The 14,275-nt window shown below is 46.3% G+C and overlaps 1 protein-coding gene across 1 annotated transcript in view; it reads left to right on the forward strand.

The window, feature by feature from the left end:
- Positions 1–13,430, forward strand: part of ARHGAP10 (Rho GTPase activating protein 10) — a 248,895-nt gene extending 235,465 nt beyond the window's left edge. The window contains exons 22-23 of the mRNA XM_050946362.1: positions 103–194; positions 13,141–13,430. Of these exons, the coding sequence (XP_050802319.1) occupies positions 103–194; positions 13,141–13,229 (181 nt within the window). The 3' untranslated portion in view covers positions 13,230–13,430. The remainder of the gene's footprint in view (positions 1–102; positions 195–13,140) is intronic.
- The last annotated feature ends 845 nt before the right edge of the window (positions 13,431–14,275 follow it).

Genomic DNA, 14,275 nt, shown 5'->3' on the forward strand with positions numbered 1-14,275 from the left:
CTGTGCTTAAAGTCCTGAAATTGGGCCCCAAATGTTTTATAAATGGATATTTGTTTCTTTCAGCCATTGATAAGCATATTTCATTTTATGTCCCACTTTCAGTGTTCTCAACAGAAGAGCAAGAGCAGTGTACCCTTGTGAGGCAGAACATAGCTCTGAATTATCTTTTCAAATAGGAGCAGTTTTTGAAGATGGTAAGTACTCTACACATAAATGTTAAAACTAGCAAACTGAAAACTATCCTAAATGACCTCAGACAAAAATACAATCATAACTATATAATAATAATTTGGAGATATACCAGTCTCCTAGAACGGGAAGGACCTTGAAAGGTCATCAACCCCAGCCCCCTGTCTTCACTAGCAGGACCAAGTACTGATTTTTGCCCTAGATCGCTAAGTGGCTCCCTCAAGGATTGAACTCACAACCCTGGGTTTAGCAGGCTAATGCTCAAACCACTAAGCTATCCTTCCTCTCCTATTAGTGATATGCCAAGGTGGCTGACTACAAATAGCCTGGGACCTAATGGATTTTTGGCATGTTGATATATATTTTATTGGGCATGTATTAGTGCATTATGGTGATGATACTCTAGGCCAGGGGTCGGCAACCACAGATGGCACACAAGACGATTTTTAATGACACACTGCTGCCTGCTGGAGTCCTAGCAGGCAGCAGCGAGCCATTAAAAATCCTGCCAAGCCTGGCCTGGCCTGCTCTTCTCCATCCTCCGCTCCCCCCGCGGGGGCAGGGGGCAGAAACATAAGTGTGCACATGGGGTGTGCAGGGTGTGCCCAGGCACAACCTAATGCAGGGATGGTCAAATGGCCCCACTCTCCTGGCGCAGCAAGCTGCAGAGTCTGCGCTCCCGGGCTGGAGCACCTGGCTGAGCAAGCTGCCAGCCCTTCCCCTGGAGTCATGCCGCCGCATGCGCAGCGCTCTGGGGGCCAGGACCGCGCACTCCCACAGGGCAGTTAGTGTGTGTGTGTGGGGTCTCTGGAGCAGGTGGTCAGGGGACAAGGAGCTGGGGGGGGTGTTGGATGAGTCAGGAGTTCTGTGGGGGGCCTGTCGGGAGGCAGGCGTGTGGAGAGGTGTTGGGGCAGGCAGGGAGCAAGTGAGGTTGTATGGGTCGGGAGTTCTGGGGGTCCTGTCAGGGGCCGGGGAATGGTTGGATAGGCATGGGAGTTGCTGGAGTAGTCAGGGCACAGGTAGGGGGTAGGGTCCTAGGGAGCAGGAAGGCTTAGATAGGGGGTGGGGTCCTGGGAGGCAGTTAGAGGCAAGGATCCCAGGAGGGAGTAGTCAGGCGACAAGGAGTAGGGGGGTTGGGGGTTCTGAGAGGGGCATTCAGGGGGTGGGAAGTAGGAGGGAAGTGGATGGGGGCAGGGCTAGGGCATGGTGGGGGTGGGGCTAGGGCAGGGCTCCCTGGGTGCACACCCTAATGAAATATGCTGCGCACACCTATGGGCAGAAGCTTGGTCCTGCCAGCTACCCTGCCTGTTCCCGTAGTGTGCTGGGTTCCTGCCCCTCCTCCACCTCTCTGTCCCTCCCTCCCTGCCAGCGATCAGCTGATGGACCTTGCAAGGGGGTCCGGAAGGAGCAGAGTCAGCGTGCACCCCCACATCTCCGCCCCCACCCTGAGCACCAAATGGGACCTGCCCAAGTAAGTGCCCCACAGCCATACCTCCTGCCCTAACCCTGAGCCCCTTCCCTCATTCTAGCTCCTGGCCAGACCCTTCACCACCAGCCCTGTGCTTAGTGCACTCCCACCCTCAGCTCAGTGCAGAGAGGAAGAGAATGGGCCAGAAGCAGGGAGAAGGTAGATACCCACTCTGTGTGGGCAGGGCCGGGATCCCATACTGGCAGCAGGCTGAGCAGGTCCAGCAGCCAGGATCCCGGCTGGCAGGAGCTGGTGGATGGAACCCCTGAGCAGCAGTGGGCTGAGCCACTCAGCCCACTGCCGGTCTGGGGTCCCAGCCGCTGGCCCCACACAGCCCGCTGCCAGTCTAGGGTTCTGGCTGCCGGACCCTTGCCAGCTGGGGTCCCGGCTGCAGACACCGCTCAGCCTCCTGCCAGCCTAGGTGAACATAACCCCAGACCAGCAGTAGGCTGAGCGGGCCAGCGGCATAAGATCAACATTTTAATTTAATTTTAAATGAAGCTTCTTAAACATTTTGAAAACCTTGTTTATTTTACAATACAACGCTAGTTTAGTTATATAATATGTAGACATAGAGAGAGACCTTCTAAAAAACATTAAAACATATTACTGGCACACGAAACTTTAAATTAAAGTGAATAAATGAAGACTCGGCACACCACTTCTGAAAGGTTGCCAACCCCTGCTGTAGACTCAGGTGAGGAGGCACTTGCAATTGTGTAGAAATGCTTATTTGGCAGCACAGAAAAACATTGCTGTATGTGAACCTTCCTTTTCACATACTTAGCTTTGTAAATTCAGTGGGGCTTTGTATTGAAACATCATTTTCCTACAAGTTTACCTCAGGATTTAGAGCAGGATAGGGATTTTTGGTGGGGAGGGGGCATGGAGGAATGGTGAATATATGTATATGAGGGGAGAGTATGCCTTATGTGAGGCCAAGTGATGGTGTATGTCCATGCACACAAATATACAGGTAAATATGGATGTCCATAAACAGATCCTCATTTGAGGGTTACTTGCCAACCATCCTGATTTGTTCAGGGCATCCCAAATTTAGTTAATCTATCCTGGCTTCCAATCAGCTGCTTCTGTCCCAGGGACACTGAGTTGACGGGAGCTTTTCCTGCAGTTCTCCCCGTGTGCTAGCAGGGGCTATTATTGAAACCCTGAAGAGCTAAGAGGTGACTGAGCATGTCATTTACCCCTAAAAACAGATGAGAAGGAGTAGCCATTTCGGCTTCTCCCCACCAGCAGCAGAGAGTAGGGGGACATGGAAGCAGGGGCTGTTGTGAAGAATTTTAAATGTAATATTTGGCAGTTATTGCCCTATCAATGCAATGGACTATGCACTGCTGTTAGAAAATCATCAAATGATAGCAAGAGTACTCAACAACTGCCTCTGTTATGAGGCCTTGATACATGGTGTCACATTGAAAAAACCCCAAAACTTATGTTCAATAAAATGCTCAACCAAGTTTTGTGCAATTTGAAGCTCCCAAGTTATTCCCTAATTAATTCCCTGAAAATTTTGTACAAAATGCTGGGATCTGTGTGCTGGAACAAAGGGCACACTGATCCAGAAGAGCCTGGAAATTCTTCCATTGTCCAACATACCTGGTACCTCCTAATTTATTCCCAGCTGTTCAATTTACTACTAGTGTCAGAAAGTGGATGTGCACTGTGTGACAGATATCGCAACTCTGCTGTCAAACTGTGCGGGCATATCGAGCATGATCTTACAGGGGTCAGTCCAGGGTTTGGTACTAATCAATATTTTTTCATTAATGACTTTGGTATTAGAGTCAAGAGTATACTTACAAAATTTGCAGATGACACCAACCTGGGAGGGGTTGCTAGCACTTTGGAGGACAGGATTAGAATTCAAAACAACCTTAACAAATTGGACAATTGGTCTGAATTCAACAAGATGAAATTCAATAAAGACAAGTGCACTTAGGAAGGAAAAATCAGATGCCAACTACAAAATAGGGAATAACTGGTTATGTGGTAATACTACAGAAAAGGATTTGGGGAATTATAGCGGATCACAAGCTGAATATGAAATTGCAAAAAAGGCTAGTATTGTATTAACAGGAATGTTATATGTAAGACACGGGAGGTAATTATCTGCTCAGCTGGGCACTGGTGAGGGCTCTGTTGAAGTGTTGTGTCAAGTTCTGGGTGTCACACCTTAGGAAGGATGTGGACAAACTGGAAAGAGTCCCAAGGAGATCAATAAAAATGATAAAAGATTTAGAAAACCTGACCTATGAGGAAAGATTAAAAAACTTGGCATACTTAAGTCTTGGGTGGGGGAAGACTGAGGGGGCACCTGATAAATTCTTCAAATAGTCTGTGATAAAGAAGACTTTGATCAATTGTTATTCATCTTCACGGAAGGTAGGACAAGAAGTAATGGGCTGAATCTGCAGCAAGGGAAATTTAGGCTAGGCATTAAGAAAAACTTTCTATCAGGTTAGTAAAGCTTTGAAATGGGCTTCCGAGGGAGGTTGTGAAATCTCCATCACCGGAAGTTTTTCTGAACAGGTTGGACAAACACTTGTCAAGGATGGTTTATGTTTACTTGGTCCTGCCTCAGGACAGGTACTGAACCTGATGACTTCTCAAAAGTCTTTTGCAGCCCTACAGTCCTCTGATTCTGTGATCTTTTGGGACCATTGTATTAAGTTAATTAATGGTTTATGTATGACTGTGTTCTACTCCATGGGGGAAAGGTAACCACAGCTCCCCCAGGAACTAAAAGACAATGGGGCTGATGAAGCTAGACCACTGGGACTAAACAATTCCAGAGAAGGTCTACCCCGTGTGGTGGTTTGCGTATGCTGGTTCAGGCTGGGTTTTCCAGAGACTAGGTAAGAAAAAAAGAGCTTTTGGTATAAAACAGTGGTTTTTTCAATCTTTTTTCATTTTGAATGAAGGTGCAGACCCCTTCAGAAAACTTAGACAGAGTCTGTGAACCCTGAGGGATCTATAGACCACAAATTGAAAAACACTTTCTATAGTAACAACAGCCTTTTGCTGAGCCCTTAGACATAGTCTGCAGACCCCTGCTTGAAAACCACTGCTATAAAAGGATGAGCTGGAACTGACTAGTGGCTTTCTTTCTGATCCAGCCAATGGACCGGACCTTCTGTCCCAGGGGGTCGTCCAGCCTTTGCAGAATGGTTGGGAAGACTTTGGCCTAGTCGGGCCCCATAAGACTGATGGGTGATCCCTAGAACATTTAAATCTGTTTGTTTTTATTGTTTTCTCTGTAACCTTAAAAATAATTTGCTCGCTTGGAAAGAGCAGAGTGGTGACTTGTAACTGCTGGCAATGCACTGTTAGCCCTTGGAGAGAAAGCAAAGCACAGGCACTGGCCATTAGGCAGTCTGGCTTGCTAGGGATATCATAGTGTAAGGCAGAGAGCTGTGTAGCCTAAAAACCTCTGGTCAGAAGGGAGCAGGGGCGGCTCTAGGTATTTTGCCGCCCCAAGCACTGCAGGCAGGCTGCCTTCGGCGGCTTGCCTGCGGGAGGTCCCCGGTCCAGCGGATTCGGCGGCAGCCTGCGGGAGGTCCGCCGAAGCCGCGGGACCAGCGGACTCTCCGCAGGCATGCCGCCGAAGGTAGCCTGCTTGCCTCCCTCACAGCGACCGGCCCAGTGCCCCCCGTGGCTTGCCGCCCCAGGCATGTGCTTGGCGTGCTGGTGCCTGGAGCCGCCCCTGGAAGGGAGTGGGACAAAGGTCCCTCCCCAAAGTCAGCAGATGGCTGGAGACCGGAGACCTGACTTGGTGCTCCTGGAGTGGCCCATGGAGGGGGGATGTATGTGCAGTTATCCTGAAACTGTGACACACTGTCCCAGTATTCCAACCATACTGACTGGTATGTGCTTAGAGTGACACAGACACCAAGGAAGAGAATCTCTGCAGTGTGCTCCTAACGTAGGGGGAATTCCAATTCCCAGCTTAGATCTAGTAGGAAAAGGAAAAAAGCACACAGACTAGAGCAGCTAAAAAATCAACCCACAGGCATTTTTTTTTAAAAGGTAGCTAATGTGGCCCATATATTCAACAATGCATTCTACTAACTGTTATATTGGACCATAGATGTGTGTGGAAAGTTTCTCAGAAACTAAAATCTTTTCATCACCTCTCTCCCCCTACCCCCACCAGAATGTTCCTTCTGAGTTTTTTAACAAGCTGAAACAAGTGGGGAGTTCAGCAGAATGTCTTTTTCACTGCACAAGAAAAAAACCCAGAAAAACAAACTTAATTTGTTTGGTTGTGCAGAGACATATTCCCCCAAACAAGTCTGCTCCAGGTTTCAGTTCTGTATGTTACAGCAGATGAGAAGATCTGGGGCCCCCAGTCACACTCTCCCCCCTCCAGTACACTCAGTAAAGGAATGTGCGTGGTGGACGTGCTTCCTGTCACAGAGCTGCCTTGCAGGCAGATCACGTTTGCATCAAGTTAGGTGGGAGACCTTTTAAAGAGAAATTAGCTAAATGATTGTTCTCTTCAAAGTCTCTAATGCAAGTTATTTTAATTTACCATTTTTTTAACATGACTAGGAAGGATCTTCTTCAGACAGAGATCCATATACAGGAAAAATCTGGATTTTTGAAGCAAATGATGTACAAGGTGGGCTTTCTAACACAGGACATCTGCCCTGTGTTGCACTCTCACCAGCTAAGATGGGGAGAAGGGACTGTTGGGAGCTTCGTCTCCTCTCTTGTGCACTAATATGGCCACAGGACAAGATTCTTTCCTAGTGCAAAGGAAGGGTCCTAGGAGTGAGTCCCAGTTGCCCTACTCCATGGTGCACCCAACAGGACGTGGTGTTTCAGTTATAGTGCATGGCCAGGCCCCAAGCTTTATGCCCAGGAGGATAGTCAGGAGCCAGGAATTATGTTGCTGATCTTTTCAGAGCAGCAGTAAAGTTCACCCAGCAGCACATCCGCTCTCCCTTGGCCTTCTCTGCCCTCCTGCTTTGCACCAGGATAATAGTTTTGGGGTGAAATCCTTTTCACCCTTGGCTGAATTGTGCCCTTGGATATGTGGGCAGTGCTCTGAGTGCTTTTGGACTATATCCTTCCTAAAAGTTGGACTACACAGAAATTTGTAGTTGGGGTGGGGAATAAGAATGGGTTCATAGTGAAAGCTAATTACAGCCTCATCAATGGACTCACTGCTTTTTATTTATTTGGTTTGGTATCACACACAATGTCCTAGATGCCGGGCAAGCAGAAAAGAAGACAAAATTTATAATCTAAAAAGCAAGACAGGAAAATGGAAACCACATAGAAGTAATGTGATCAAGGTGAGAACTAGACATGTCATGATAGTGTTCCGTAGCAATTCCCATTTGGACATAGAATAAATAGGCTTTGTCAGAATGGAAGGGTATTTAGGGGTCTCATGTTCTTTAAATATTTTAAAGCCATCTCCTTGTTTTCAGCCAGTTTTTGAATTCCTTCAGAGAGGTACCCGTCTCTTCACCTATTATAGTATCTACCCCCTGGTGCATTTATACTGAAATCCGACTCCAATGAATCAATTCAAGTTCTTCACTTACTCAATTTAAATTCCCATATGCCCTAATAAGCCCCCAAATGAAGAAATAAAGTAATAATACATCAATTCTGCTGCTCTACCAATAACCTTAACTATCAAAGTGACAATGCATCAATCAAGCTGACGTACAGCTAATATCAACCATTAAAGTAACTGTTAAATTAGTGTCTGACAAAAAGGTGTTGCTTCCATTAGGGTTTTATGTGTCTCACCCCCCACCCCTTCTCCAGCTTTGTCAGCTCTTGCTGTTTTTTCTGTCTTCCTGTCTCTCCCCCTAACCCCCCGCACTTCTCTCTCTTGTTCTTCTTTCCCTTCCCCCCCCCCACCCGCTTTTGCTCATGGCCTTACTGTGATTAATCTAGCAGTGCTCTCCCATCAGTTATTGTCATAGGCAAATCCTTTTGCTCAGCCTGGCCCTAGCCTGAATAACAGCCTTTCTTCCTCGAGAGCTTGCTCATGTCGATTCCATTCTAGGTGTGTGCATGCCCACGTGCACAGTTGTCTGAGACTTTTGCCTTAGCAGTATCTATCTTGCCGCAAACGAAGTGTTCACACAGACATGACCAACGGTGGGTTAACTATTCCTATTTTATTCCAGAATAAGAGCATCCACATATGGAGTTAATCAGAAATAGCTATTCTAGAACAACTCCCTATGTGGACAAGCCCTTGTTGACTCAAGCAGGTCTCTAAGTGGGGCGTCTTGCAGGTTCTGAACATAATAAGAACATAAGAAATGGCCATACTCGGTCAGACGAATGGTCCATGTAGTCCAGTATTCTGTCTTTTGACAGTGGGCAATGCCAGATACTTCAAAGAAAACAAACAGAATAGGGCAGTCACCAAGTGATCATCCCGTCATCCAGTCCCAGCATATGGCAGTCAGAGATGTAGGAATACTCAGAGCATGGGCCTAAATAAGTACACCTCTACCCCAATATAACACCACCCGATTAAACACAATTCAAATATAACGCGGTAAAGCAGTGCTCCGCGGGGGGTGGGCAGGGCTGTGCACTCCAGCAGATCAAAGCAAGTTTGATATAACGCAGTTTCACCTATAATTCAGTAAGATTTTTTGTCTCCCAAGGACAGTGTTATATCGGGGTAGAGGTGTATTTGCAATTAGGGTTGCCAGGCATCAGTTTTCGACCAGAACTCCTGGTCAAAAAGGGACACTGGCAGCTCCGGTCGGCACTTCCAACTGGGCCATTGAAAGTCTGGTCAACGGTACTGAGGGGCTAAGGCAGACTAGTCCCTACCTTTCCTGTCTCCGCGCTGTGCCCCAGAAGCAGCCAGCAGGTCCAGCTGCTAGGTGGGGAATGGGTCAGGGGGCTCCGCGTGCTGCCCCCACCCCGAGCACCAGCTTTTCACTCCCATTGGCCAAGAACCGAGGCGAGTGGTTGCTGCGGAGGTGGTGCCTGTGAGCAAGAGCCGCACGTGGAGCCCCCTCACCTAGGATCTGGACCTGCTGGCTTCTTCTTGGGCACAGCACAGAGTCAAGACAGGCAAGGAGCCTGCCTTAGTCTCACTGCACTGCTGACCGGGAGCTGCCCGAGGTAAACCCGCACTCCAAATCCCTCAGCCCCACACCCTCAACCTGGAGCCCGCTCCAGCATCCCACACCTCTTATCTCCGGCCCCACCCCAGAGCCCATACCCTCCCATGCTCCAAATCCCTCAGCCCCACACCCTCATCCTGGAGCCCCCTCCCGCACTCCTGACCCTACCCTGGAGCTCTCACCCCCCCCTGCACCCAACCTCCTGCCCCAGCCCAGAGCCCCCTTCAGCACCCTGAACCCCTCATTTCTGGCCTCACCCTGGAGCCTGCATCCTCAGTTAGAGCTCTCACCCCCTCCCACAGCCCTGCTCCAGCCCAGTGAAAGTGAATGAGGGTGGGGGAGAGCGAGCTACCGAGGGAGGGGAAATGTAGGGAGCGGGGCCTTGGGAAAGAGGTGGGTGAATGGGGGTCTGGCTTCAGGAAAGGGGTGGGGCTAGGGTGTTAGCGATTACAAAGTTGGCAAACCTATTTGCAGTTAGAAATAACACTATCTATTTAGCTTACCTAGGTAAAACTGGTAATATTGTAAGGGCCATCACTGTGCTGTTTTTAAGGATAATTGTGGGATGTTTCTGGGTTTGTGCGCATGTGTTTTAGTAATTTTCCTGTGGCACTCCTTAGACCTTCACCTTGGAACCTTTTCCAAGTTTGCCTCCACTACAAGGTAAAAAGAGCAAATACAGGTACTGCAGTGGGTTTTTCAGCTGGTATTTCCATAGGTCTGGGAGGTGATAGCTTTTGAGAATTGGTCTTCGATCAGCACTGTGGTGCAGTCTTTGCAGGTTATGGTTAATGTCGTTGTGTCACAATTCATTTTAATTTCTTTGCCCTGTATTTTTTTACCTACAAATATTGTCCCTTACTGTCCTGGGCCAACATAAAACATAACTCCTGTGGGATGCTTGGTCCAATAATGAATAGTAGCAGTTTTGAGGCCCAGTGCATAGTCTCTGCAGCAAGGTGTTTTTAAATGAGGCAGATTTGAGAAAGTGCTAAGAACTGTAATCATGGTTGATTGAGAAGAAATGACAGAAAGAGGACGCAAAAGAGCTGCTCTTGAGCTGGAGATTTTCCTGAAAAATTGGATCTGAACAACTTGGATTTAAAGAGAACTTTAATGGCAGCACATATGATACCAGAGCGACTGAGTCTTGTGAGCTTGTTAGTGAATGTGTTTGTACAATACACTTAGGAAAAAGATGAATGGAGAAAACTGGGACATCAAAGGTGGTTAAAATTAGGGCCTACTAGTCAGGGCACAGTTTATAAATCTGGATCAATATCAGTGTGGCAATCTCACCATTATACTTACTTTTTCCTTTACTTTAATCTTCACAACACCCCTGTGAATTTTATCTTCATGAAAGTGACATACCAATAATGCTGCCTTGAGCCAGGTGTAATGCAGATGGATGGTATGCAAACTTCCCAAACAGAGCTTTGTTGCACCTCACTACTGATCCTGTGATATCCCTGCTGTTCCATTTCTGGTGTCCTTGAGGTGACAATGATATTTTTCACTCAAAAATCCAGTTTTTAAATGATGGGGTCTGTGGGTTACATCCTAAAGTGCTGTATTGATTATTTCTCAGTGAAATCTAAACAATAGTTATTCATAAAATGGCTTCTAAAATTCACTCCTACTGCTGCCAGTCCAGTGATCTCATTTAGCTCAGCAAAGATTTCCTCTTCTACCTCAGTTTTAGGTCTTCATCCTGTCAGGTGTCCTCAACTCACAGTGACTTCAAATCTTTGAATTTGAATCTGAATGTATATATACCCTAATTTGGGGTTGTTAAACTGGGCCTTTGAATTGTGTACACCGTGTGTCCGACCCCCACATTCTGTCTATATATTGAATTGACCAAAATATATTTTAGTCTTTGAATTCCAAATTGCAAGGAAGAGTTTCACATTTATAGTTTTTTTTTCTTTGTTTTTATCTTGAGTTCATGTTCTTTTTTGATAAAAGTGAGTTTCTGACTTTCACAAGCCAATCTTGCGGATACGTCCCCTCAGGAAGAGGGCCAGGGTTGTCTCAGCAATGTCAATGTTTGTTCACTGTGGTAGAGCTATAACAGCTGTGATGAAACTTTTGGAGGGAGGTGGTGGTGGTGGTGCCAGAGTGTTGCATTTATAAATGTGTGCATGTGTACTCTGTAATCATGGAATGAAAGTGACAAAGGGAGGGCATGCTAATTATTAATAGTACTGTAAGTTACTGTATGTGGAGAGATTTAAAAAGGCACTTTTCTATGTACTATTTTTCCTTTGGTAAATTTTTAGTGAAAACCTTCCATTACAAAATGTGCTACCAGATTACTGCTATAACTGTTAAAATATCATTTTAAAATCTGAAGGCAGTTCTGCTATCTACATTTTTAAAGTCCTTTTCAAACTACAGTTTTTATTTTGACAGAACTTGCCTGAGCAGTGCCATTCTCCTGTTACCTGGCAATAATAATCACCTTGGGACAGAGGAAAAGAAAGTGCACATGGTACATTTTTCAGAAGTACCCACATGCCATTTTTAAGTGACTTAAGAGCCTAAGTTTCATTGACTGACAGTCAAGGAACCTAAATGCCTACTGGCATGTCTACACTATAATAAACCACCTGCAGCTGGCCAGGGCTGCCCAGAGGGGCAGGCAAATGGCAATTTGCCCCAGGCCTCACAGGGACCCCCATGAGAATATAGAATACTGCAACTTTTTTTATGGAAGGGGCCCCCAAAATTGCTTTGCCCCAGGCCCCCTGAATCCTCTGAGCAGCCCTGCAGCTGGCCTATGTGAGCTTGTGGGCTGGGGGTCTATAACATTGCAGTGTCGATGTTCAGGCTTGGACTGGAGCCTGCGCTCTGGTACCCTCCTGACTGGCGGGGTGCCAGAATTCTAGCCTGAGCCCGAATGTCTACACTGCAGTTTTATAGCCCCACAATCCAAGCCCACTTGTGTCTAGCCCCCCCCCCTCCCCCGCTTCACATGCCTTAAACCTCTTGCAGTGAAACCTGATCTGACTTCCCCCACAGCCCCAAGCTTCCAAACTGCCCCCCCTACACCCAGGACAAGTTTTTGGTCTTACTCTGTTCTCAACTGCTAAAACTTCCCTACTGTGCTTGGCAAGAACTCTTCCCCACTAAGCTTATAAACACTGCTATAATCCCTGATAAGATCCAAGCTCTAACTTTCCTCCTGAGATGGTATCTTGCAAGCACCTTCACTTTGTATCCTTTCCTGACCTTCCTTGCAAACCCCTTCACCATGTCCTGATCTCCTAGGCTGACCACAAAAAATGCCCAAACTTCCTGCAACCAACTAACGAACCAGATTTAGCTCTCATGCTCAACCCATGCCTCTGGCACAGCGTTTCTCAGATATGGCCACTGTGGCTGCATGCATTCACCAAGGGCTTTTCTTGTGGTCACAGTCTCCTCGGCGAGGCGGGGGGTGGGGGGGAGGCAGCAGAGATACAAACACCAGAGGAGTAGGGAGCCAGTTTGAGTTCCCCACCCTCCCAAGGGTGGTGGGGTTCAGGCTTCATCTCTCGGGTGGTAGGCTCTGTCCGGCCACAAGGCAGCAGGCTCCATCCACAGCTGCAGGGCTTTGGGCTCTGGCCACCCCATTACCCTTGGCCCTTGTTGCCTCCCTACCCACCTCCCCATCCAGGGCTTAATTTGTCCTCTGGCTTAGGGGGGCTGAGTAAGTCTGCTGTGAAAAGTGGGTATTTGTATGTTTGTTAGTATCACTTTTCACTGCCTTCTAGCTATCAAGTCTGCTGCTGTGAAAAGTGATATTAACAAACATCCAAGTATCGCTTTTCACAGAAGCAGACTTACTAGCTAGCAAGATATTTAAAAAGCAACCAAAAAAGCAAAACAAAAACCCAAACAAACCCCCAAATAAAACAAAAGAACATGCAAAGCACCTTATATGTGTTTAGATCCAGTAAAGAACAGAGAGAATTGTACATTTAGGTTGCCAAAGACCCTACATAAATAAATTGAACCTGTATATGTGCATATTTATTTGTTTTTCCTAAGGGTAATTAAGTATTCTATGAAAAATTGTCAGAGCGGCCACCAGCAAGAGTTGGTGGCTGCACGCTGAGGCCACCAAAATTTTTGTTGTGAGAACCTCTGCGAGTCTGGCATGTCCTAGCTCCTAGTGACATATACCAATATTTAAATGAGTTAATCAGAAACCTCTTCTTTGCCTAGCTATGTTCTCCACACTGGTCTGTGCAAAAGGTTTAATGCTTTGCTGTGCTTTTTTCAGGAAGATATAAGTTGAAACTGCAAGTTTAATAGAAATGCAATGGAGACTAGTAAAACCTTTTCTTCCTTTTGTAGTGCAACTTTCCAGAGAACCAGGATGGCTTGAAGGAACTCTAAATGGCAGGAGAGGACTTATTCCACAAAACTATGTTCAGTTTCTTTAGCTCTCTGCATTTAACGCCCAGAAGGTGTACATGGTATCCATGGATTTTTGTTAATCACTTCTCTCCGCTTTGGTGACTGGTTTTAGTCAAGGAAGAGCTAGACAATGGGATGAAGAGCCTAATCTGTATAAACACAAAATGTTGCCAAATAGGAATTGCAGAGATGTGATTTGTAAGGTGTTTTTTTTGGGGGGGGGGGGCGGGGAGGGCTGGAGGAGTAGTTTAATTTTATGAACAGAGTTTTTTACATGTGAAAAGCACAACAGCAATATGTTTGCAGGATAACGAGAATTTTAAGTCAGATATGTGGTTGAACTCAGATTCAGCTGTCATTTGGAGAAAAATTCTAAAGTATTTTTATTGTCCTTGTGCTGACTAAACTGCAATTTGAAAACTGTATTTATATCCACTGTTAAATGTTGTGTCAACCCTCTATTTTTCTGGTTCTGAACAGTGATTGGGCAAAGAGGCTCTTAAGCTGAAGGCAGAGTAATATTCTAAAAGGGGAGGGGAAGTAGCTGGATCAGATTTTCAGATAAATAAAACCCACAGAGAGGGCGATATGAGATTTTCAAGTGTCTTCGAAATGCAGATGCCTTTATGTGATGTGTGTAGCTTCATTTATATTATTTTCAATAACATTTATTTCAGGCTCCAGTACCTTGGGTTCCATATTGTGAAATTTTTAAAGTACAGGTTTGTCACCCAAAAAAATCACTGTAAATTTAATGTTATTTACTATTTGTCTCTTTCTCAAGTTGTTAGAGAATGATTTGCTCTGTTTCTATAAATCAGTAACGGAAATAAACTTCTCTTAGTTACTGGAAGGTGTGTGTGCAGAATCAGTAAAGAGGAAGGCACTGCTGATTCAGAACAGCTATGAGTTAGGGAGACCATTCCTCACAGCAAACAACTTACTTACTGACTTCATTAACATCTGCTAAATACAACTGCAGGGTCACATGCTGCATTGATTCTGTAGGATGATCTCATTACACACTAGAGGGTCTCCCTGTGTTCCCCGCACAAGCTCCCTGCGGGCCACC

Source organism: Gopherus flavomarginatus, chromosome 3, assembly GCF_025201925.1.
Source record: "Gopherus flavomarginatus isolate rGopFla2 chromosome 3, rGopFla2.mat.asm, whole genome shotgun sequence".
Classification (NCBI taxonomy): domain Eukaryota; kingdom Metazoa; phylum Chordata; order Testudines; family Testudinidae; genus Gopherus; species Gopherus flavomarginatus.